The following is a 25,736-nucleotide window of genomic DNA, read 5'->3' on the forward strand; positions in this document are numbered from 1 at the left end:
CCCTGTTGAAGAACTATGTTTTAGAGACAAAAGGGAGACCTACACAATACTAGGAAGGTGGTCACAATGTTATGCCTTATTGGCATATATATGTTCAAAGGGCAGATTGGTGTGGCGTAAAATAATAATTCAGATGTTGCACCTGACTCTAGTGGTGAAGAAGGAGCTGAGCCACAAGGCAATGTTCTTTAATTTACCAGTTGACCTACAGCATGTTGTAACCCTAAGCCATGAACTTTGGGGAGCTATAACAGTAACACCATGGATACAAGCAGCTGAAATGAGTTCCCTCCACAGACTGGCAAGGCTCGGCCTCGGAGGCTGGGTGAGGAGCTCGCACATCTGGAAGGAGCCTGGAGTAGACAGCTCCTTTGCATCAAAAAGGGCCAGTTGAGGTGGAATCTGGTAAGGATGCCTCCTGGATGCCTTCTCTTTGAGGTTTACTAGGCACAAGAGATTTCTGGGGTTTAAGCACCTCAAACCAACTTCAGACAAGCAGATGGAAATGGATGAATGGATATGACTTTTAATAATAATTTCCAGGTGACACCATTTTATTCCTTTTATTCCTGACTTTAATTCTTCTATTTGTAATAAGAACGGTGAAAACATTAAGGCCATCTTCTAGACAAGTATCTTTTCTTCATAGCTGAAGCAGTCTTTATGCATAGTTTAGATTTAGTCACACCGCAATGAATTCAGGATCTAATTTGAGAAACCTGCCGCTGTTGATCCAGTGGAAGGCAGCAACCAGATGGCAGTCAAGATGTGTTAAAGCAGTTTCCCATTTCGGTGCTTCATCAGCCCTGTCACATAAATCTTCAGCTATTTATGGACCCAGAAAACCATCCGTCAAAGTCTGGAAAGCAGTTAGTATCTCTGATCAATAGAAACTGTATCGAGTCAACTGTTCTTTGGGCCACGATAAAGTAAGGAATTTCACATTTACGAAAATTGGAGATATTTCGCTGTCAGAAAAAAGAGGACAATTTGTTTCTTTTAAGGAGAACACTCTTTGGCATAGGTAAGAGCTGTCCCTGACTCGTTGAAAGCAGAAAGATGGAATTGAGTCATAAGACATTACTCCATGGAATGGCAGCACAGCAATAAGTCAAACTCAGTCACAAGCTTCACAGTATTTTTAACATCTGCCTAGAAATAGTGACAACAACATCACACACCACAGTGTGGCTGACAAATTAAATTCCAGGTACACGTCAGTGACCAAATGATCGATTAATAACTTTGCGCAATCCATTTTCCGATAAAAGCTCTCTCATCTGTTACGGAGAAAACAGATCTACACAAAGTGACATTGTGCAGTCACCTGGCACAAACCAGTGGCCAAAAACCATTATGGCTTTGACTCACTGTTCTTTTCATTTCCTCCTCAAAGGATGGACACTGAGCACTGCTGAACCAAAAAAAACTGATGTGACTCACTGTCACGATGACTCAGGATGCTCAGGACCTGTTCACACAAAATACAGCGTCCTCTGACCCCGCCACTCACACAAGATCTCATTTTATATCTGAACCTGTCTTCATGAGAAGATTTTAGATTTTAACCTTCCTGTTGTGTCCGTTTCTCTGGAACAGCTATGATGTTCCTAGGTCAGTCTGACCCAGGGCATGTTTCACTATCTTAAAGTGTCAGGAACTAAAAAAAAAAAACAATAAACATTGTTTATATTTCATTCAGCTCCATTACTGATCGGTTCAGTCAGTGTTGAGTGCAATGGTGTTTTTTACCTCTCACAAATCATGGGTCAATGGGGTAACTTTGATTATTCAAATTTTCTTTCCATTACATTTACATTTATAAAAAAAATCTTTTTATGGGTTGATAATTAACATGAGAAAACCTCTTTGGTTCAGGGTCAACTTAGAAAAGTCAAAATCGACTTAAAATAAGACGTGTTTATTTATTTTTTTCTATAATGGCTCTATGCTGATTACTTAATTTAGCCAAGCATGAGATGTTCCGTGCTGAAAAAATACTGTTATCTTTAAAAATAAAAAAAATTGGCCATTTTGACGGGACACAACAGGAGGGTTAAAACTTTTATAACTATACACAGTTTGATCGTGCAGAATAGAAAAACAGTGCCACTGAATAAACAGTTTTTAAAGAAAACAATGTATTTTTGGGTTTAAGTGGGAGTTGTGTTTAAACGTGGTTTTTGCAGGTTTAATAAATAGCAGTGTGTATGTGATTACAGTGTTCCACAGGGCCATGACACACCAAGCTGACACCTAGGCCGCTGGTTACTGGTGCCAGGCCGTTGCTCAGCGTCTGTGGTGCTAGTTTTTCTCTTGTGTTCCTTTCAGCTGAAAAAATTAGAGAGAACCCGATTAGCAGGGGACACGTCTTATCTAATCTGAACAATCAAATACACAACTGTTTTCACAGCAACATGATCATGTAGTCTTAGTGGTGTGTTCAGGTGCAACTTTTTGAACAACAGAGAATGGCTGGCTTAGCTTATCTTATACTGGGTGAGGGAGGAAAAAGAAAATTTCAAAAATGCACCTCGTATTTTATATATCTTTTTAATTGTACACAAAACTTTGTTACTGGTACTTCTTAAATTATGCTTTAGAGTGCTAGTTCAGCCTCTTTTGCATACTCTTATGGACTTTTTTCCCCATAAAAGAATTATATTCTCAAGTGGGTAATTTAACTATACAACTAGAGTTATAGAGTGAGTACTGTAGCTTAGCATACCATGTACTGGATGCTGGGTCAAAAAGATAACATATAAAGGATTCCTCAACTCTAAATGGATCTTAATTTTAGTAGTTTTTGCTGTACTACCGATATTTATTTTGTACTCTCAAATGAGTGTGAAGCTTAACATCGGATGAGTCCGCAGGCCCAAACAAAAACTGAAGGTGGACAGTCAAAATTATAAGTGTTCAAGATGGCATAAAGATTTCCTGTGCAATTATCCACATTTTAGTCAGACTGGTAGTTTGTTTGTAACATCTCATCTGTGACCACTTATCCCGGCTGCACTGGTGTTGTAAAGACACTGCATTTCCAGGTTCATGTAATAACACTGGGGACTACAGAGTCCTAAATGATGAAATGACGTTCACAAATAGAGTCCGAGTTGTGATAACGTGGAAATTTCCTTAAAAAATCTACACTTTTCATGTGCTTTAACACAATGTGCTTAAGGGGTCTATTGCACAATGCAAGACCTTCCTGGCCTACATCACTGTGACGTCACGATGTTAGCACTTTCAACCATGAAAATGTCATCTTGCTTTATTTTTGGCTGCTAAAATGGAAAAATCAAAGTCACTAACTTGAAGTTTTATTACATACCAGCCACTGCCAGTTATAGACAACTTTGATTTGGCTTTGGCAATTAAAACAAAGGACTGGAGTGAGAAAATCAACAATGTGCACACTTCATATCAGGTCAGATTAATATGTAATGCATCATCAGGCTCAGCCTGGATGACGTTATGGGTTAGAATAAATCATGACTGAAATTCCGTTAAGTTAATGCTTATTTGGGGGATCCTTGTTACATGTTAATGCTAATGCTAACTGCTAGGTACCGCAACATTAGTTTCGTGTTTCAGGGGTGTCCAAGCAGAAGTTGCATTTGTTATGTTACCCTCCACAGTGGATCCACTTGCTTCCTGTAATATCCTTGTTGGAAAGGCTTCAGTTAATAAAGACAGCCCCTCTGAGTTTGTATGGACAAAAGTCATCATTCAAATTCTTCTATTGCAACTTTTGCACATGTCCATTCATTGTTATGGGCGTCTAACGATTTGTATGCCTTCACATTTTCTTTTGTGCAGATGCTGGGTTTCTCAATTAGGTCCATGTAAGTGTCTGGCCATTGCATGGTGGATCGTCCTGTCAAATTGTCCTTCACTCACTGTATGGATGATTTGACAAATAACGTTAAGTTAATCATTGGGGAATTCTTGTTACATGTTAATGCTAATGCTAATCACGAGCTAATGCAACGTTAGTTGCACGTTTCAGTGGCATTTACTACGTTACCCTCCACAGTGGTTCCATTTACTTCTTCTAATATCAAAGACAAACCAGACTTTGTCCCCTCTGTGTCCTTTGGTCAAATCGTCCATCCGGTGAGTGAGAGTGTAGGGGTCGGTGAATATCTCATCAGAAATAGTCAACCTTTTAAAATAACACTCACGGTCTCAGGGAGTGAGTGTATTAGTATATTCTCTAAAATATATGTTTCCCTCCTCCATTCTTGCCAAAACAGTCTCTTGAAATATGCTAACCGCCGTTTACAATCTATAGTGTTTGAGATCTTTTGCTTCAGCTGGAGATCAAGCCCCCTCCCCTCAAAATACGTCACACTGTTTACAAACCGTGAGGAGATGTAAAGCTGGAGAACACTCCACCACAGTTGCTAGCACTGGCTAACATTAGCCGCCAAAAGCAGTCGATCGAATGCAGTCGATGTAACACAGCCTAACTTTAAAGCAGTAACAAGTGTTGGTCTGTGAGACACAGCTGAAGTGGAATGTGAATGACTCATTGTGCTCAGAAGAATGGAGCCGTTTGTAACGCAAAACCACGACGCAGAAGATGACAACAGAGCCAGATCACGGCCCCATTGTCTGCCGCTCCAGCTACACAAACCCTCGTCTAGGTGACTAACAGGCACGACCCAGGATTTATTATCACAGCGCGATTATGAAAGCGAGGCAGCTTGAGCTGCTGTGCAGCAGCATGAAGGACTGGTTGCCTTACAGAGGTTTGACTAAATTACCAAAATGAGGAAATGGAGAAGTGGCTTTTTTGTTTTGTCATCAGTCATTTATTGTGCCATCCTTCAACTTTAGCCTCTGAGTTATATGTCATGTGTGCTGTAGGCTGATCATAGGTCTGAGTGACATCTCTAGTTTCATTTTATTTTATGTGAACTGAACAGGAAGTAGATCTATCTCTCTATTACAGATGAACTACTGTCATAATGATACTAGGCTATCATTACATTTTAGTTTTCATTGAACAAATATCGTGTGTGTGTGTGTGTGTGTGTGTGTGGTAGCTGGTGATTTAATGTGTTGTTCTGGGCTGGATATTAAAGTCGTTAAAGTTACAGGACTTCAGGAGTTCAGAAGTTGCCTTGGCCTCAACCAGTCGTATTTAGAAAATCTATTTTCCAATTCATGATCATGCCATTTGATAGATCCTGTATCGATTCGTAAAACTCTTGGATTGATTTTTCTTTAATATATGCAGTCTCCAACAAGAATAGTTCAAGAGTAGTCCACATGTAAGGGAGATCCAAAACACGATGGAAGCTCCAGCTCTGAGAGAACTGTTGGGACATGTGACAGCGTATTTTAAAAGTAGGATGACAAAGAATATCTGGACAAGAGTCGCAGGTGTGCCAACTAGAGTTAAAACATTTAAGCAAAAAGGTTTCAAATCTGAAATAGCTCGAAGTACATCGAAACGCACTCAAGCAGGAACTTGTCAATCTGAAAGTCCTAAAAGCAGGAAACCCTAATAGTTAATTCTGGTAAATTTGGTATATTCCATAAAACTCTAATTTAAACTTTTGTGGTAAAATGTAGATACATGTTGGAGTTTAAGGGGTGTAGCTTCTCTGCTGGCTTTAATTTCTTCGGTATTGGGCTGTTTGTTGGTATTTTCGCCCTCTAATCCAAATGTCACACTGGGATGTTAAAATGCAGGCGAAACAAAGAAAATCTTAATGTGAGGTTAAAAGAGCACCAACAAACTGTATAAGTAGTAGGGAAGGCTTTAGAGAAATACATCCCACCCAAATGGAGCTTAATACAAAGTCTTAATTTAAAGTCCACCTACAAGCATTTGAGGAGCTAGTAGAAGGACCTTGGGCTAAGATAATATTGTCAGACAACTATTTGTGCAGCCACAACTAATTTCTTATTGCTTGGTGTGTTTTTACTCTTAGATTTGTTGGAATATAGTCAAAAAACACAAATGAAACAAAGTCAAATGGACTTCCCTGGAAACGATGCACCGCTCACCCAAGTTCAGTTCCAAGACTAATGGGGAATTATTAGGAACATGGGTGGGTAGGTGGGCGAGCAGGTGTGTAATGACCCAATATTCAAGGTGAAACTTCTCTGGAACAGAGGTTAAGACTGGGTCGTCACTGGATGGCAACTTGTGTCTCATTTCACCTCAGTTGTTCGGAAAAGGGGTGTCGCAACTTTACCTAGACGACTTCTTGTACAGAATACAATTTCACTCCCATTCAAACTAACTCAACTCTGACCCTACGAAGCAGATCAATGAGCCACCGCAGCTCTTTCCCCACTCCACCACTGAGTCATCTCCCCCGGTTATTTTTAGACGCTTCCACCCGAGCGTGGAGAACAGCGCAGAGTGAAAGCAAAGGTGGGTGAGCGGTTAGATTCCTACCCACAACACCGCAAAACATCTGACGGGCGCTGCAGACAAACGGGGCTCTGTGAGATCACATGAGCTGGGGATGAGACTGTGTGCGACGGCTCACACCTCGGATCAGATAGGCACGCTGTTGCTTCTTAATACAGCCGAGCTTGAGGCAGGGTCCCTCATCTTTCTTTATATCACGGTTTTGTAAAAAAACTCAACGTAGGACAGCCTCTACATATACATACACTGATCAGCCACAACATTATGACCACAGACAGGAGAAATGAATAACATCGATCATCTCATGACAATTCAATGTTCTGCTGGAGAACTTTTGGACCTGCCATCCACGTGGCTGAAACCTGTCATATTCTAGGCCAAAAGTATCTGTGGGATGATCCACAGAGGCCCCTCCCCTTATCCTATGGACCTAAAGTTCCCCTACTAACAACATTTTGTGTCCAGACACCACAAGACAACTCAGAAGGCCCATGTCCATTCACTGATGAGTCATAACCATTTGGAGGCACAAAGAACACCTACAGTCCTATAGTCAGTGTGTAAAAGTTCTTTTTTGTTCTTGGAACAAATACTTTGGCTTAAAACATATGAGATATCTGGCATTCCTTATTTCTTGTCTCACATTCTGTCTCTGTTTGGCCAGCCGACTGCACCACACCCAGAGGTATTCAGTTTATGGGTTTATAAACTACAAATTCAGGAGGAATTGTCGAAGTTAAGTAGCTGGAACCTGAGCTCAGAGGACTGGTGTTATATTAACTGGAGTTATTATAACAGAGGAGCGTTAACGGGCTGCTAGAACAAGGCTATATCAGAATCAGAATCTGAATTACTTCATTAATCCCAAGGGGAAATTACTTTTCATTAGAGTGGCTCCTGCTCAAAGTGTACCAGTGTACCATACAGAACAGGCCAAGGGCTCCAGGCATCAGGAGGACACTTTATCAAGTGAATATTTACTGATGGGTAATCACAAAGCTCCATTAAAAGACAAAACAAAACACTACTAAGAAACTAAACCAGCACAAAGAGAAGCAGATTGACCCCAAAGAGATGCGCGGCCACAACAAAATGTCCACGAAAAGATGCAGAAAAGAGACGCGCGACCACAAAGAGACACAAACGACTTCAAAAAGACGACATATAACTGGGAAAATAACTACAAATGACTGCAGTGAGAATAACTGCAATCCCCAAAAGACCACAGACAAACAACACAAGTTCAAAGAGATGCAAAATGACCACAAGGAAAGACAAATACCACAAAGAGATCCCAGACTAGAATAGAAGAAAAAAATAGCATCTCCCTCGGTCTCACTCCTAGAAAGCAGGAACAGGGGCCTTGAACGTGACTGGGCCCGTCGTTACATAATCCATGAAGTCAATAATGAAAATGCTAAAATGCTAATTTAACTGTCTTTTATTGTATCAGATTCACACCGACCATGCGTTCAATGTTGCGTTGCAGAAATCATACTGTCATACTGTTGTGTTCTCATTTCAGTATTCGAACGCAATAAATGTTCAGGGACTCAGATCCCTACTGGGTCTCTTCTCTATCACCCACAGCACAGACAGGTCAGAGGTCCAGGCCTCTTCCTTGATGAAACTTAAAGTCCCGTCCTGTCCCCGCACCGCCCCGCTGCCCCACCCGCCAGCTTCATTCCTCAGCAGCTCAGGGAGGAGATAAGGGATGTTGTGCCTGATCCGTTTTTTGTGTCGTCCTCCCCTGCTGCTGCTGCTGCTGCTGATCTGATCCGCTCTGATCTGACACTAATCATGCTTTTCTGCATATACTGTATGCCCTGGCAGTCAGAATGGGGGAGATAAGAAGCAGGCGGCGCTGGGGGCCACAGCTGAGAATGCCCATCTAATGCGACTGATTCTGACTGACAAACTTCTGCTCCGTTGGTAATCACAGAATCGACCGAGCTGAGTCAAAAGTGGGAGATCCTGTGTGACTTACAGCAACAAGGGTGTTGCCAAAACTCGAGCGCTGTGGTCATACTAGGAGGGAGGGAGGGGGGGGACCAAGAGCATTCAGGCGCACAGAGGAGACCTGAGCACATCACTGGAATGTGTGTGGAATGAGGAAGTGTGCGACCTCACAGCAGCCAGCTCTCAGCCAGGCACAGGGCTGACTGCTGGGAAGGTTAGAGTTAATCTGATAAGAGCAGCACGGGAAAACTATTTATTAGTGCTTCACTCAATGATGGCTTTATCCTCTAGTGGGTGTGTGTGTTCGTACACTGTGAACAGAAATTACCTCAATGTGTTTTGATTAGAACTACAAATTAGTCAGTAAAAGTTACTACGTCACGTGTAAATCCTGTATATTCCCAGTATGATAATAATAATACTAATATTAATAACAATAGGCTGTAACAGATTGTGCAGCCTCACCTCCAGGACCTGGACGTAACTTGAGGGGAACCATCCCCTGGCTCCATCCTTCTCCCCCTCCCACCAGCCTCCGGGCAGAGCCTGGACCACCTTGATCATCTCCCCGGCCTCGAAGCTCAGTCCCTGTTGGTGCTGCTCCCCCGTGAACGGGTACAAACTCTTGCAGTACGACCCAGCCATCGCCAGCGCAAAACTTCTCCCTCAAGAGCAGTGGTGATGGTGAGGATGAAGTGATGGTCTCCTCCCCCGGTGCGCTCCACACAACAAAATACACAAACTTTAAAAAAAAAATAAAAGAAAAAAAGAAAAAGAAAAGGAAAAAAAGAAAGAAAGTAAATCTTAAAGCAAAGAGCAGTGAAACTGGTGAGAAGTTGGTGAACAGGTTCTTCTTCTGCTCCGCTGCTGTCAGGACGCCCCTCTCCGCTGCGCTACGCTCCGCTCCGTTCCTCCAGCCTGCTGCCAGCCCGCGCGCTCCGTCTCAGTCACGCTACTTCACCGGGGACGTCAAGTTAGACGCGCCAAGCAGCGACAACAACCGGACGTCAAGTTGGCTTGCCTTCAAAATAAAAGCACATAACTCGATCGGCCGCTAACGATACCTGAACTCTCTCTTTCGTTGGTATTTAATATAATAAAAACTCGATGCCTGTCTGTCTGTCTGGTTGTCTGTCTGTCTGTCTGTCTGTCTGTACGAGTTTTTTTTAACATCGTTTGTCATTCTGCTTTTCTTGTCTATATGGAGTATTTATTTTTCAGACGATTTACTTATGCACTCAGCAGTCATGTGTTTATGCTTTGAAACTGTAAAATATCACACAAAAACCTGGAAAATCAACTCTTTGTTTGTTTTTAACTCAATATAAATGTATTTTACTCTTACTACATATGCATTGTTTTTATTTACTTTTCATTTGTTTTGTACGACTATATGCTACAAAACATGGGCACATAGCTGAGCCATTTTGACCAGCTCTCTCAAAAATGTCACTTTGGCTCCTTAGTTCGAATGTCATTCTCTCCATAACATATACATTATATATTTATATACAGTATTATATCTACCCATGTCTGATTTATTGTTGGTTTCTCTTTCTTAAGCCATTTTCTGGACAGAACCCAGCTAATGACACTCTCAACATTTCCTTATGTATTCATTAGGTGTATTTATATCTCTATTGTCTGTTTTTTTTTTTCTTTGGCTTTTCCCCTCATGTACTACCCAAAACTTTTATGTCTTTTCTTTCCACATTTCCATTTTGTTATCCTGTCACTCAAAGTGTGTGAGGGATCAGCTTGGTCTACTTGATGCATGATGCCAAAAGTGGCAACTACCCGTCAAAATAGTTGCCATCCGATGGCGAGTGTTCTTTCACCAACCTCGTAAAAGCCTCGCAATGTCACTGACGGACAAACCCCGCAAGTGCAAACCTTTGAGGGGCTCTTAAAGGCAGCGCCCAAACGTCCCAGCGATATTTCTCTGACGTGTCTGAGAGCCACTTCCTCCAAACCACTAATAACGAAATTGTTGGCCTCTGTTCCCTGGTATCTGCTGCTTACTGAAATACATCTGTCAGTGAAAGCAGAAGTAGTTGTAGCGCCGTTATTATCAACACCAAGAATAAAATTCTCACCCAGAACACTCACACAAATGTTACAGCTTGTTTTCATTTACAGACATTACAGTAATACACACTGTTAGCAGGCTACCACACATAGCAGCAGCTAAAGGACACCAAATTAATCTGTTGAGGGGACCCTGGGATAAAAATACCCTTCGTATGCCGTTTTCATGGTAATTGCATAAAACGTTACATTGCACAATTTGACCATGGTCATAATAGTCATATTAGACAGTACTTTGGTTGATGTTGGTTAATGTGTCACTGCAGTTTTTCTGCTACTAAATGAAATTGTGGTTTCTGAAGCGTTGGTAGTTTGGTAGTAGTTTGCTTTGCCAGAATTTTGAGGCAGCTTCAATGACAATGCACAGATAAACACAACGTAACCCTTCCATTTCAAAGTAAAATGATCATTCAATGACATCTATGAGAGGAAACTTTTGAATAGAAGCATTTTGATGGGCACGTTTTACTTTAAAAGGTTGTACCGGAAATGCAAACTTTTGCTGTAGCGCGCTTGAAACTTAGACTCGACTTGGACTCGTTTTTATTGTCCTTCGGTAATAAACATCACAGATGCTGTCACGGAACGAAATATCGAAGCATTGCTCAGAAAATAATAATAGTAACACAGAATAAAAACCCAGGGTGCGTCATTGTGATAAACAGCTAACAAACTAACTATGTACACAATAACAACACACAATAAATAAATAAATAAATAAAAAGTTGCTACCAGATGCTACAGTGTATTTCACAGTTAAAATTATTTCTACAACTGTTTATTATTTATGTATGTATTAGGGTTATTTCTTAATTATTAATGTGAAAATATATGTTTTTTCAATTTCCACAAAAAGCTCAAATAGCTACAGTTGTTTCACTCTGTATGGGAATATAACTAGAGTTGGAGTTTAGGGTTTTACAATGTAATCAAGGAGTTGCTGGGTATTGAACATGAAAATTGATCCAAAAAACTAAAGTTTGACAGTTCCTCATTTGCACCGCTCGTTGGTACAATGATTCATCACAGTTTATTGTTAGCCTCAAAATATCTCGTTGATCTATGGATTGACATTTTCTAGAAGCTTTTGACCTATGAATGAGCTGAAATCCCCTGCTGGAATTTACTAGTATACTACTGTAAAAATAAATAAATAAATAAATAACAGAGACAAAACAAGACAAAATGACTCATGAGCTCTAAAAAAAACAAGTCTTTTTCAGTTTAAAGTGGTGGTTAGGAGTGTAGGTTTTTCATAGGAACCTCTGTGGGAGGTGCACACTTGAAACTTACATTGGGCTGATTGGCAAAACGATTCCATAAACGAGCTACCAGTTAGTTCATCTGACTTTTGTTTACAGGTCCTAGTCGGTTCGCAAACAGGCAAACGCAGCAAATCAAAATTGAAGCCGCATGTGTAGCACAGAAATCAAACCAGGTGTGTTTACATGTTGAGGTCTGTTAATGACCAGATACTCCACTAAAATTAGAAAGTGTTTACAATGACCTGGTGCTGTCCTCTTTATTCACTCTAATGGTGTTGCTCTAATGATCCACGAGCAGCCAGAAACTCCTCACTCACAGACAAGTCGTGTCTGTCTTCTTTGTAGAGGGGCTTTCCAATTTTGCAGACCTCCTTTTTTTCCTGTTTCAAACCGTCCGTCTGCTGTGGGTAAAATGTGAACGTTATTGTCTTGACTTGTACCTCAGGTCTAGTGGGACAGCTAGTCCTGACCTGGAACAGATGATCCACCAGTCTTTTAGGACTAAAGAAGCTACTTGGTTGAATGGTAAAATCCTACAGATCCAGTTACTTTTGTTTAAGCTTTGACTTTTTTGGATAAAACATGTCTCAGGTGGCTGAGAATCTTCACAGACAGCCCGATGACAAGGCAGCCAGAAATGAAAGGCTCTCTGCTACAGACTGCTGGCTACTCAGCAGAAGTGCAAGTTCACACAATTGAGTGCAGTCATGGAGGTCTTAAGGATTTAAATGACATGGAAGAGATATTACATTAATAAAGTAATGGGTAACAAAGACTTCTCAGATTTAATGGTCAGTTTAGAGTCCCTGGGGAAAACATTTGCTAAGCCTACATTATTTTATAAGCTGTGTCATGTGTCAGGTTAACTAGTGAAGGCTTCATTTTTTTTTTTGGTACTTATTAATATCATAACATTCAAGAAGCATCAATTACAACCAACAACACACAGCTGCCAATTAGCTGCCTTTTATACATGCCTCCTGCTCCAGGTGTTTAACTGGACTGGCCTATTTACAAGGGACAACATCTAATGAAACACTTATATTTACATCACATCAACGCCATAAGAAAATAAACACTAACAATAACTGTCTACATAGATAGATACACTCATCAACATAGCAATAGTATAAACCAAATACTTAAATCCACACTAATTTTGGTTCTGTCGCCCCCTGTGTTGTGAAAATGGTTTAACCCTTGAGTAAGCAGGTGATCGTCCTTGCCTAAGTCTTTCGCACCGTTTTGTGGCGACAACCAGTAGTAGGTGAGTTTTCACATTGAATGAAGACTTAAATTTAAACAAGACACATTTAATTTAACAAAGAAATAAAACTATACTGATAAAGGTTTCTTTTCCTATGCAGGCAGGATGGCCAGTCCCCCTCTGCTTTCTCAATCACCTTTAACTAACAATACTGCAAAAATGTAAATCTGTATTTAACCCAATAAAATTTGAATATAAGTGTGTAAATATTCATTTATGGTGTTAAATTCTGTGTCGACCAAATTTTATCAACAGTAGAATTAATTCTAGTCTTTTCAGAGTTAAATGTTATAGAGAACTGGTGAACTCTTAAGCTTTAGCTCCGTTCGTTTCTACGATGAGCTCAACCTGGATGTGACACTGGTTCATTATTAACTCTGCCCACAGCGGATTTATTTTAATGCAACATTGTATATTTATAGTATTATATATCTTAAATATCTTTATATCCATTTCTATGTGATGAAGCTACTGGGCACTGAACTTCCCACGGGATAAATAAAGTATTTAACTACCTCCCAAATTGAGAACTACCAACGTTCGTTGATGAGAAAACATTGTTTGGTGAGTAAATGTGATTAATTTTGTGTACATGTTATGTTTAGCCCTATTGGCACAGGATTAGTTTTACCTGGGACCTCCGGTAATTTATAACAATCACAGATGTCGCCTGTGATCTTAATCCCACGCGAATCGTTCATGTCCGTGATATGTAAAGTAAAAAATACACCGCAAATTACCTGAACGATAATTCAGGTAACACAGAGGTCGTCTGATAAAACTAATCCAGTGCGGATCGACATCCTTGTGGTTTAGGGGTAAGTTTTTATTTTTTCCCGACTTGATTTGCGGCTCTGCCCCTTGTCACTGAAGAAATATGAAGCATGTGTTATAATTCAAAGTTTGGACAGATGTTATTTGATGCTATCCACGGTTTAGATGGATGAAATCATTAAATCAATCATGGGTGTTCATTGACAAAGGTGGGTCTGAAATACCAACAGGGATTTGGGAGCTTTACCTAGCTAGCTGTACACAACTTTACTGTCCCGCTCCAGGCTGCTCTATCCTGGTACTGCTGTGGTGCTACTGTGTCTGGGTGTTCAGTATTGCCATGTCAGAAAATTACTTCCCTTGGTATAATCTCAAAGACATTATCAGTGTATCTGTATAAAAACTGTTTCTAGGGAAGACTTCCTTCCATGGCACATTAGGCGTCTTTCTACAGTATTCTGTCTCATACATCTCGTGTTAATTTGCAGTATTTCCAACTTCCCTTTAGCTTTGTGTACAGACCACAGACATGTGTACACTACTGTGTTTTGGGAAATGTTGCATTTTCATTACCAAGGTCTATTCTAGGACATGACTGACACTGTTCTCTGCATTTTATCCAAAGAGCCTCACACAAAACGGATCCTGGTTTATCTACTAAGGTATGGGTAAGAAATTTGTCCTGAACCATAGAAAATCATTTAACGAATACTTTCTTTTTTAAAAAATGATTCCACCCACAAGTGTGTGGGCTGTTTTGGGAACTGGCCATTTTCCACACTGCCAAGATCATACTTTAAAAATGGGTAGGTGTGTTCAGAACTCTACATGAAGTCCAAAAACTTTGTCATTTGACTATATTTCTTCAGCCTTTTTACGTTTGTTTCTTTATCAGGAACTCTATTATGACCCTGAGGCCAATCTTGTGTGGAGACTGGAGACATTACAGCACAACACGATGTGTTCCAGTTATGATTTAACAGTGTTTTTAAAGTGTTACTGTGATGCATTTCAAGAATATTTTAAGCTTATCAGTTTTACATGTAATATTTAATTAAAATGGTTGGGAGGGGCTGCTGTGGAAATCAAATACTTGATCAGTTTATAATGTAGTGAGTTTGTGCTCTTTTTCATGGTCTGGTCTAGGTGGGTGGTACATGATCCATCTGGATGCCAGGTCCAAAAGTTTACCAACAGAACCTTGAATTGTCACAAGATGATCAATGTTTACTTCTCCTGTCAGTGGTTTTAATGTTGTGGCTGATCAGTGTTGTCATAGAGAACTTTTGCCTGAGTTACTGTAAAGTTTCTTTGAGATCCATGTAAAGTGTACCTTCTCTGACCTTTGACCTCCCATCAACAAGAACCACCGCTCACTTTTATTGTGACTAAAGTATTATGATAAAAGTCAAGCAGATCAGAAATACTCAAAAGAACCCATCAAACTAACAACACTTTAAGAGTCACTGGGAGGACATTTTAATATTGGATGTGACCATAAACCAAATATTTTGGGCTTGTTTTTAAAAATGATATATCAATGCTATGTGACTGTCAGTGGTATTCATAGTATGAACATTTAGTCTATCATTTAGTCGATCTATTTAGTGATCCATAATACTAACTTTGTTTGGTTTTGAATTTGAGCCCCATGGCGACTTCTATTATTGTTACTTAGAAATATCAGAATGATGCAGATGATGGTCTCCTGTATATTTTACACACACACATACAAGCACACTGCCAGATTCTGAAAAAGCAGCTTTCACACCACCTGAAAGCACTTTTTCCTTCACTCGAACGTCCTCTTTCTACAAGGTATGTGAAGTCTTTACTTATTGTTGTCTGAGAAAAAAACTTAGTTCTTTAAAGTGTGCTGATTAAGAAAAGTTGACACACAAACATTGAAGACTTTTTTTTCCCAATAAATGTTTGCTCTAGCTCCATACCCAGATCCAATGAACCAGAATGTTTTGTCCAAAGTACTACTCCAGTAATATTTAGATAGTTAGCTTAGACTCGCTTACAAGAAAAACAATTCTTAATGGTTTGTTCAAATGATGCCTTTTTAAAATGACCGATATTGTAACTAAAAATATGTATCATTCTTCTTCTATGGTAAAACTGTCTTTCTAATTGAGTGTTTTCTGATTTCCCCATTACAGGAATTTGAGCTCTGTTCGAGATGGACACTGGCTTCATTCTTGAGCAAGTTAAGGAGATGATGCCAACGTCTTTCTCAGCGCAGGAGGAGGAGCGCTACGTGGCGGAGGTCAGTCCATCGCTGAAACGCACAGGTATACTAAAGTGGCTTCCTGTGCGCGCCAGCTGATTCGATCTGTCTTTCAGAAAATGCTCATGAGGCAGTTCATGCTCATAAAGGAGCAGAATCAGGTTCCCGATCATTTATCTACTAGAGATATGAAGGCTTGGCTGCTGGCTGGAAGGAGTTTCCTGGAAGAGTGAGTTCACACTGACATGACATGTAAATGCACACAGTAGATGAGATTCTCATTGTTTTTGTGCAATGCAAATCCAGCGTATCCAGGTGACATTCTCCATTTGGAGTTCGTTAAGGGTTGTGTTTCGACTGAATTGGATAGACCTACAACCGCACAGATCAACAAACGATTGACAAGTGATGGGACACTGCAGCATACAACGGAATTCAGGTGCACTAAGTTAGAATCTCCTTTCTCGTTAAAGGTTCCAGGAAATGGTAAAGGTGGCAGAGGCAAGAAAGCTCGTCCTGGCTGAGCTGGTATGCAAATATTTAAGATCTGAAAGACACTAAATGTCTCATAGCCAGTAGTTACAACTTGTATATAAAGGCTAGCTTAGATGTTTCTGCTGAGACTAATCAGTGGCTGATGTTCAGGCCTGGATCGCTGCAAGGCACCTCTGTGTGAATCAGATGGAGCAGGAGTTGCAGGAGGAACTCGAGAAGGAGAAACGCCTCTCGCAGCAATTTGGAAGAAAGGTAAAGGAGAAATGGAGCATTTTCTGAGACACCTGTAATTGAAAATGCATCAAGCTCACATACACTGGGATTGCCCTTTAGAGTGGCTGTTGATGTGGCTTTGTGATCTTTGTGCTTCTGTCTAGGCAACAAATCCCTTCAGCTTTCCTTCTTTTTTTTTGATGTTGTAAAACATTTTCAAGTCTGGCAGAAAGTTGGTGCAGAAATTTGACACAATGAGGAGACAGTTGGGTAATTGCATTAAGGATCTCTTTTCATGGATGCCTCAGGTGTATCTGAGGCTGACTTAAGAGAATCAGCTTTACATAATGCCACATTACCCTGCATTCCATGTGGATAACATTGATAAATGTATTTATTAGAACCACAGAATAAGGAAGTTCTACCTTGATATTGTTAAAAAAAAAAGACTAGTAAAGACCCCCAGATCTCTAGAGTGAAGATGGAGAGTGCAAAGTTAGTATGAACCATAAAGCCACAACACCCACATTAATGGGAAGACAACAGGCTTGATAAAACAACTGAATTATTTACACTCCTTCACCCTTGTTGGCCTTCTCCTCCTGTCAAATGAAGGTCACACTGGAGGGCCTTCAGATGTTCCTCTCCACCTTCCACCCTAAAGCAGAGCAGGTCGTGAGAAGCTTCCTGGGCCACCTGTCCAACAGTCTGCTCAGCTCCTGCACTGGCTTTCACACCAGCAAGCGCTCCAAGCTAGCGCTGCTCATCAAGCTGCAGCAGACCACGGCTCCTCTGGTAATGCAGACGGTGGACACTGCCCTGGAATTCCTCCTGTGCGTGTCTCCTGTTGAGGTCAGACCTTCTCACGCTGAGCAGCCCATCACAAGCAAGAACTCCAGCTTGGCCTCTGCTGGAAGGACCAGGGCGAAGGCTGCTGGCTCTCAGATTGGCAAACAGCTGGCTGACGCGGTGGCCACTTGCTTCTGCCTGAATACATGTTACAGCAGGGCTCATCTCCTGTGCACCTGCACGTCAGTGGCCCAGAACATGGTCAAAGCCATTTACAAAAGATTTGTTAGCCGCTCAAAATCCTTCTACCTCCTGGACTTTGATGAGAGCTTTGTCACAGCTAGACAGGCCGTGATCTGTGCAATGGACAGCATGGATGGCAGAGAACGGAGAACTGCAATCAGCTGCCCTCTCAGTGAGCAGTGTTCAGAGATAGAATCCATGGTAATTCCAGCCGTTACATGTACTACAGCCAGAAGATCTTTAAATAATAATAATAACACTTCATAAATGACTTTTCAGAGTTCTGAGATGTGCCATGTGACTGCAGAGCAGACGGGTAATGTTACGTATTTATAAATTTTACAAATCTGCACTGTAATCCTCTCTAATTGTGTCTCTTTGTTTTGTATATAGATGACAAGAATGACAAAGAGAGGATGCGAAGTGCGCCGACCTTCTCCAGACGTTTGTGGAAAAAGATGTTATGCATGTCCACCGAGGAGTGAATCCCATTTCTGCCTCAACCCAAATTATGTTGCCTAAAATAACATAATTTATGTTCCTCAAATATTATGCAGAAATTTACTATTTTATTTACAGAAATTATTTGCATTTTGGACTTGTTTTTTGTCTGGTATTCAGCTAAGCAGTGATGGTGATTTGCTGAGGAAGGAAACCTAGGTGTGACTAGATTACGACCTCAATCAGCACAATGAGAAAGGAGGAATGAGGATGTTAATTCACATCTGCCAGTGACAAACACTGATGCTAAACTTATCAGTAAGATATTTGCGCTACCTGTGCACTAAATACTTGTACACTGATCAGCCACAACATTAAAACCACTGACTGGAGATAAGGACGTAAATAACCTTGACCATCATGGGACAATTTAATGTTCTGCTGGGAAATCTTTGATCCTGGTATTCATGTGGATGTTACTTAGACATGTACCACCCTCTTAGACCTGACCAGGCACCTCCACCTCACAGCATTGACACTCACCAATGGCAGCAGCCATCACCAGTAGGATGCAGCCAGACACAGACACAAACAGTTTAGAAACAACTCAAAATACGAGAAAAACACAGGGCATTGACCTGGCCTCCAAATTCACTAGATCCCAAACTGATCAAGTATCTGTGGGATGATCCACAAAGGCCCCTCACCTCAACTCACAGGACCCAAAGACCCCTTGGATCCCTGTGTGCACACCAGTCAGAGGTTTAAGGCAAGGCTAAAAATGTGTCTTTTTTATTCAAGCTTCAATATCAGCACAAGCCACTTGTCTACTGGTTACAAAGTGGATTCTGATGAAGTTACCCTCTCTGGCATTGTGTGGTAATGACCACCCCCAACTAAATGATGCATCCGTCTTATAGATCATCCATGCTGCATGGTGCCCTTTGAGGTTATACAGCACAATGGCCTCACTGAGGTGGGTCATCATGGCCATGTCCTCGATCTTGTCAAACTTGGATGGGTTCATGGGGAAGACTTGGTCATCCTTCACTCTCACAACCTGTGATGCCAAAGAGATATGTGTCCTTCATCAGGAGAACATTGTGGAGAGCTCATTAGAGGACAAGCAAAACAGATGTCCAGAACATGAATAAATCAGTTCATGGCCGATATATGTGTCCATAAGTCACTTTACCACTGTCTTTGCTTTCAAGAGTGTCTTTAACAAACAGTTCCTTTGGATCCTCCTTATTCACTGTGGATTTGTCATTGAAGGGCCCATTTTTGTCTTTGATTTTCTCTCATTTGGGCCTCCTCAGGATACAGACAGCCTCCCAAATATACTCATTTCACCATCAGGATTCACCAATAAGTCAAAAACACATAATCGAAAAATATCTAAATCCTGGTGATTGCCACAAAGTGTATCAAGTATTTCCGAACCAGTCGAAGTAGTCCTTTTGTTTTAACACAGCAAATGATATTCATAGGATTTTAATAGTTTTGGCTCTATGGAGTGAACTGAGGTCTTTAAACTGTCACTTTCTTTCAGTGTCATGAGCATGGCTAAACTGACAAGAAGGGTGGTAAATCTGTCCTCAAATATGTCCTTAAGTTACTCAATGAAATAATTACTTGGCATATAGGCAGACTGAATTCTTATCAGAATATGAGTCTGAATATGCTCCATTTGGATTTCATTATGAGGTGTGTTTCAACTGAACGGTACAATTGGACAGGCCTACGACCAGTCAGAGCCTTTTAGTTCTAAATAAACTGACTCTACAGTATCCAAACAATTTCACTGTCCCAACCTCCAGGCTACAACACAAATTCTGCTTGTGCGATTGTAGTATTGTCCTGGTTCCTGGTTGGTCCACAGCGCCCTCTGCTGTCACTGCTGCAAAACATACATGTTTTGTTTTTTGAGCAGAATTTACGTCCATTGACTTGTCTATCTATCTATCTATCTATCTATCTATCTATCTATCTATCTATCTATCTATCTATCTATCTATCTATCTATCTATCTATCTATCTATCTATCTATCTATCTATGCATGCTTAGTGTGGACATTATTCTCTTGAATAAACATCACACGTGACCGGTGGTTGTCACGGTAACCGTAAACTAGCAACCGCACACAGTCGGTTCAGAGGATTCAGGACTCACCAGTAACGTTACCTTTCAAGCTCAAACTAAAAGTTCCGAAACTGATACACAAGAATGTCAGACGTAGGATCCGACGATCTTGATGATGACCAAAATACCCTCGGGGTGAGAGACTGTAATTACTACTATTGTTTTGGTTTTGTTTTGTTTTCGACTAGTTGGTTGTTTACGTGCTGTCTTGTTGTCCGTTGATTTTCCAAGTCTCTTTTTTTACTCAAACTCTTGTATGTCTGACGGGAGCAGAAGTACGAAGGGGGTCGAAATGAAGAAGGGGAGAGGCACGGGTTCGGGAAAGCCCTTCTGCCCAACGGAGACATCTACGAGGGCGAGTATGAGAATGGGAAGAGACACGGACAGGTAGGATGTTAGTGCTGTTTACTACCAGCAAGAGAACGACACATTCACAGACTGAGTAAGGGCTTCTTGTAGGTTGTATAAACGCCAGGTCAGTGCCTCCACGCAAAGCTGCAGATTATTGTGTATTTAATTCGATTATTGACAAGCTGATAAAATGTGTATAGAATCACATGATCAGGATGTTAAAATAAAAATCATTTCAGCTCATTTCCAAAGCCATTGTGGAATAGCACTCCAGAGATTACTGAACACCAATCTATCCTGGTTCACTGCTCAGGGGAAACATTGCATTAATCTGATTGAGTCGCTTTCTTCATTTGCTTGTGTTTTGCCTACTTGCATGTGCTTTCTTAAGCTGATGTTACTCCAGTTCTCTCAGCCACCGTAGACCACCTTTTCAGTTTAGTTTGTATTTGAATCATTTTGTCATTTTCTCTCTTGTGTTGTTTTTTTTTTAGCATTTTTATTATTTTTTAGTCTGATTTTGTTTTTCACTTTGTGCTTCTGTGTTTCATTCCTTTTCTACTAATTTGAAGTTTTTATTTTTTGACTTATTTTACCTCGCTGCTGTTGGTTTTATCCAGCCGCTGGTGTTTCCCTGGCTGTGACAGCGTTACAGTTATTGCTCTTGTTTTAATGAATGTTGTTCTTATTTGTAGTGCTTCACAGATTATTAATTTGTGTGTCTGTCTGTGTTCGTGTTCGTGTCTGTGTTGAGGGGTGCAGGTAGGATCAATATATAAAGCTACATTTTGTATGAAAAGCGTTACATCTTAAGATAATATCACAATTCCCTAGGTCATATCTGAATAATAAGGACATTCGTATTTTTATTGACATTGTAACATTAAGTAAAAATGACTTAGGCAACTATGCTATGAGGCTAATGATAATATAGTCTGATTGATTGATTGATTGATTGATTGATTGATTGATTGATTGATGATATATAATATCCACATTTAGTCTGTGCTGAAACTTCTTTCTCACATTGAGTGTTCACCTTATGTTACCCAGCAAACGAGTAATGCATTCATCCTTTATTGTTTTATTCAACAGGGAACATATCGCTTCAAGAACGGGGCAAGATATGTGGGTGATTACAATCAGAACTTGAAACACGGACAGGGCACCTTCTACTATCCAGATGGGTCCAAATATGAAGGTATGGCAAACCAACAAATTTATCATCAAAATCTGATGATTAAAATCTATCTTTACATTCCTGAAAAGGTGTTAAAAGTCAACACAAGTACAATGTAGTGCTGACGTAGAGGTTCACAAATCAAACATTTTAATGTCTGTCTCTCTGACTGTCAGGGTCGTGGGCACAGGACCTGAGACAAGGACATGGTGTCTACACCTACCCAAACAAAGACACGTATGATGGCGAGTGGCTGCAACACATGAGGTATATCCACATCTTTGAAGGTAGTTTTAATTTCTAAAAGCACATATTCCTTCACTGGATTGGAATAAAGTAATTTTGTATTCCCTAATATGTTAAAATAACTAGTAAATAAGTGATTTGTTGACTTGCAGCTCAAGCAACATCTGTGTCAAATGTTCTCACCAGCACATTATCAAATCTGTTCTAACTAGGTTTAGGAAAGTTGACCCCTTCTGAAGTTGTTGGTGTTGTGATTGGCAGGCATGGTCAGGGCATCTATCACTACCACGAAACTGGCTCCAAGTACAAGGGAACATGGGTGAATGGTAACATGGAGTCAGCTGGAGAGTACATCCACTCTAACCACAGATACAAGGGCAACTTTGTCAACAACAAGGTTAGTTCTATTTTTTATGACTTTTTACTGTATTTGGTGAGATCAAGTCGATGGTTTGGTTTTGTACAAAATACTGGCAGACTCGTTTGAAGTCCTTTCAGTTTGGCGCTCCCTTTAAAAGAAAAACAACGTTATTTGTGACACTGCTGGGTTCAGAATTAATCTGTTCAAGGAAAAGTAGGACTTGTGATTAATGATGTCTCCTTTACATCATGCAGGAGTGAAGATATAATTGAATGTGTTTCCATGTCGATGCATAGTTGAAGTTGGCACCTCTTAGTGCTGCTGTCTTCTTACATGTTACTGCAGATTTAGACTTTGATAAACTATAATGAAGAACAAAAACAACTTTGCTAAAATTGAACGTAGACTAAGAGATTAACATTAAGACATTAAGAGATGGTGTTTTCACTGTTTGAGCTGGACACATGAGGGTTAGAAATACTGTGCTCGTTCAAAATAGTGCTAACTTTTGTCTTTAACTACTTTTCACAATAATCTTTGGCTGGTGTGAGACATCCATGTTTGTTTTCTTTTGCTGCAAATCTCAGGCCAAATCAGATGTATCAGGGCCTTTTAAAAAATGTAGTTATTAAAGAGGTAGTCTGCACTGTTGACTCGTTTACAAGCTGTCTCATCATCAGACTTTCTGTCTTTCCAGCCACTGACGTATTTGTAGTCTGTTCAGACCTTGTATTAACATCTTGAGCAATCAGATTGTAAGTGGCCAGTTTAAAGTACAGGTGTGAACACACACAAGACACATTAAGGATTCAGGAGTGTTCGATCAATAAATATATAAATAATATCATATGTGTTTCCGGTGACGGAGAGAGACTTCATAGCTTGTTCCAGAACATGAATCAATGAATGGATGAATCGTGAAACAATATGATCTTGGTGTTTATTTGCATAACAAGCATGGAACTGAGATTATATTTCAAGTGATGCCGTGGGACACATGTGGATTAAATGCTAGATGTGAAGACAGGTACTTAAAGTGTTTAGATTGCCCCGGTCAGATTTGTTAATGTGAGGTCTGAATGGGGCCTTAGTTCCCAAATCACCCAAAAATGTTATAAACTGTAATTTGAAAAAGAAGAAGCCTTGTACCATTGTACCATGATGTCATTATCTAGTAGTTCAATACTATCAACTTGGTTTTGCAGCCAATTGGCCCTGGGAAGTATGTGTTCGACGGTGGCTGTGAGCAGCATGGAGAATACCGCCAAACAAATGAGGTAACTCACCACCAACATGATTTACTTGTGTCAGCTGATTTAGCTACATACTGTATGTACAGTAGAGTCATATTGCTGACATCATGACAAGGCAAAGAGACGGCAGCAGATCATGTGGAAAACTTGAACTTTTTCTGGACACACTAAATGAATTGATGCACTAATGACATGACACAGACACAGCGTAACTGTGACAACTCTAAACCTCCAGCTGGTGAACAGTGAGCAGAACGGTGAAAAAGTAAAAGCTCAGAAGTCTTCCTACGTGGACTCCAGGGAGGGTTATCTCACCTTAGGGGCCTCAGGAGGAGTAGAGGAGGTGCCACTACTGTTTCTATACACAACGTTAATGCTGTGCCCTTTACCAGTAGCATAGATCACTCAGTCACATCTGTGTGTTTGCATGATCATGGGAATGTCTTTTTCATGCACAAGATGAATAAATTTGTGTTGATAGCACCAGACGTTTTTTTTTTTTTTAATTTATTTTTAGCATAACCGCAGCTGCATGTTTGACTTCGTGTGCATGATTGGTCACCTTGAGTGGCCATGTGTCGGTAGACAAATTTGCAGTGAGCCTGGAGTTGCACATGTTTTCACACTCGGCTCGCACCCAGCACGGTGGCACTGCCGTTGTGAAATCATCTCGAGAAAAACGTGTGAATTGCTCTCGAATTACGATCGAAGTGTGCAGCAGTACGGTCTTTAAGATTCCTCCCTCCATTCTCTGCAGGACGGGGCCGAGGGTGAGCAGGGCGAGCTGGCCTCCTCCACCGTCCTCCAGTGGATTCCCAAGTGCGTCACCAGCTTCACACTACAGACGCCTGGAAAAAAGACTTCAGGTGAAGTCCTGCAGGCAGGCACAGGGCCATAGCGTGGATTTCACCATCCTGGAGCAGAACCACACACACACGTCTGAGAAACACCTCTTTATTCTCTTATGTTAAATTACATTTCATGTGTATTTCCTAATAAATACATGCACTGGCTTTAATTTGCTTTCAAGTGTTATAATATTTAGACTAGATATCAGGAAGCACAGCAACACTTTTTTATGCTGCTATCTGGAGATCATGAGAACACATGACTACCACTCAGCGGATTGTGGGTGTCAACTTGGTTTTCAATTTTCAGTGGCAGTTTGTTTACTTTTAAGCACCAATCTTCATATAGATTCTTTCATATAAGAGAATATTAAAATCAGTTTTACCCATTACAGTTGAATGGAAGCTACCCCTATATTTTGAAGTCCATTATATGAGGTAAATTTGTGTTTTTTCAGGTCTTTTAAATGCTTCAAAACCATCTAAACTATTTATTTACTATGTACTATTTAGAATGATCCTACAGCAATAATAACACTTTTTAAGAGCATAATCTAAAACTCTTTGCTTATTCCATTCTATCAACAATGGGTGGACAAAATAACGTATACTTTCCAATACACTAGACCAGCAGTAAATGTAGCAATCTGCTTACGCCCATTGTTTGTGACTGTAGTTTGAGGTCTTTTGTGCAAATGCCATGACTCCATTGCTACAAGCACAAAGATTAACACACTCCCCCAAGTGAGAAGAAATCTATATGGAACCAAAATCTGCCGCCAAGTAAGCTTTTGTGTTTTCTTTTGCTAGCTGGGGAAAAGGAAAGCTGGTGTGATCAGCCGTCACCCCGGGATATTTTGTTTTGTTTAAAGAGACAATTAATAAATATGCACTGGAAGTTTGTTACTCTTCCATGTGTGATGTCATTGTGGTGATGTACGGCTGTTGGAACTGGACATGTTCAAGGATGTTTTGTATGTAGTGTGGCGTAAAGCAAATACTGCCTCTCTGTGAAACTGTCCAGAACAGCATTAGTTTTCTTGAATGGCAGCCTAGAAACCACAAAACATTAGAAGACCATAGCTACAAATGCACCCCAGGACCGTTAATATCAAATGGGCATGAGGTTAAAGCCAAGTTGATGTCAGTTAAATCAGCCTGATGGTGCTTTATTTATGGACACCTCTTAC

At 40.5% G+C, this 25,736-nt stretch overlaps 3 protein-coding genes and 1 long non-coding RNA gene across 5 annotated transcripts in view; 3 read left to right on the forward strand and 1 right to left on the reverse strand.

Annotated features, from left to right (window-relative positions):
• Positions 1–9,306, reverse strand: part of gas7b (growth arrest-specific 7b) — a 65,625-nt gene extending 56,319 nt beyond the window's left edge. Inside the window, exon 1 of the mRNA XM_047609056.1 lies at positions 8,822–9,306. Coding sequence (XP_047465012.1) covers positions 8,822–9,001 — 180 coding nt within the window. The 5' untranslated portion in view covers positions 9,002–9,306. The remainder of the gene's footprint in view (positions 1–8,821) is intronic.
• A 3,620-nt stretch (positions 9,307–12,926) lies between these two features.
• Positions 12,927–14,423, forward strand: LOC125023059. The gene is made up of 3 exons (XR_007114523.1): positions 12,927–13,137; positions 13,445–13,540; positions 14,376–14,423. It is a non-coding gene; the product is annotated as an uncharacterized LOC125023059 (long non-coding RNA).
• A 967-nt stretch (positions 14,424–15,390) lies between these two features.
• LOC125022722 lies at positions 15,391–18,270 on the forward strand. The gene is made up of 8 exons (XM_047609622.1): positions 15,391–15,568; positions 15,916–16,022; positions 16,100–16,212; positions 16,457–16,511; positions 16,629–16,730; positions 17,307–17,924; positions 18,003–18,039; positions 18,117–18,270. Exons 2-8 carry the CDS (start codon positions 15,936–15,938, stop codon positions 18,206–18,208), a joined length of 1,104 nt encoding a protein of 367 aa, XP_047465578.1. The 5' UTR covers positions 15,391–15,568; positions 15,916–15,935; the 3' UTR covers positions 18,209–18,270.
• Positions 18,271–20,290: 2,020 nt separating this feature from the next.
• rsph1 (radial spoke head component 1) lies at positions 20,291–24,716 on the forward strand. 2 transcript variants are annotated; one of them, XM_047609936.1, is made up of 7 exons: positions 20,291–20,442; positions 20,581–20,694; positions 21,754–21,859; positions 22,015–22,125; positions 22,297–22,481; positions 23,651–23,722; positions 24,456–24,716. In XM_047609936.1, the coding sequence occupies exons 1-7, from the start codon at positions 20,392–20,394 to the stop codon at positions 24,594–24,596; spliced, it is 780 nt and encodes a 259-aa protein (XP_047465892.1). In that variant the 5' UTR covers positions 20,291–20,391; the 3' UTR covers positions 24,597–24,716. The 2 variants fall into 2 exon arrangements, with proteins under 2 accessions (XP_047465892.1, XP_047465894.1); XM_047609938.1 differs by having other exon boundaries at positions 22,015–22,105; positions 22,346–22,481.
• The last annotated feature ends 1,020 nt before the right edge of the window (positions 24,717–25,736 follow it).

This window comes from Mugil cephalus, chromosome 16 (assembly GCF_022458985.1).
Source record: "Mugil cephalus isolate CIBA_MC_2020 chromosome 16, CIBA_Mcephalus_1.1, whole genome shotgun sequence".
Lineage (NCBI taxonomy): Eukaryota > Metazoa > Chordata > Actinopteri > Mugiliformes > Mugilidae > Mugil > Mugil cephalus.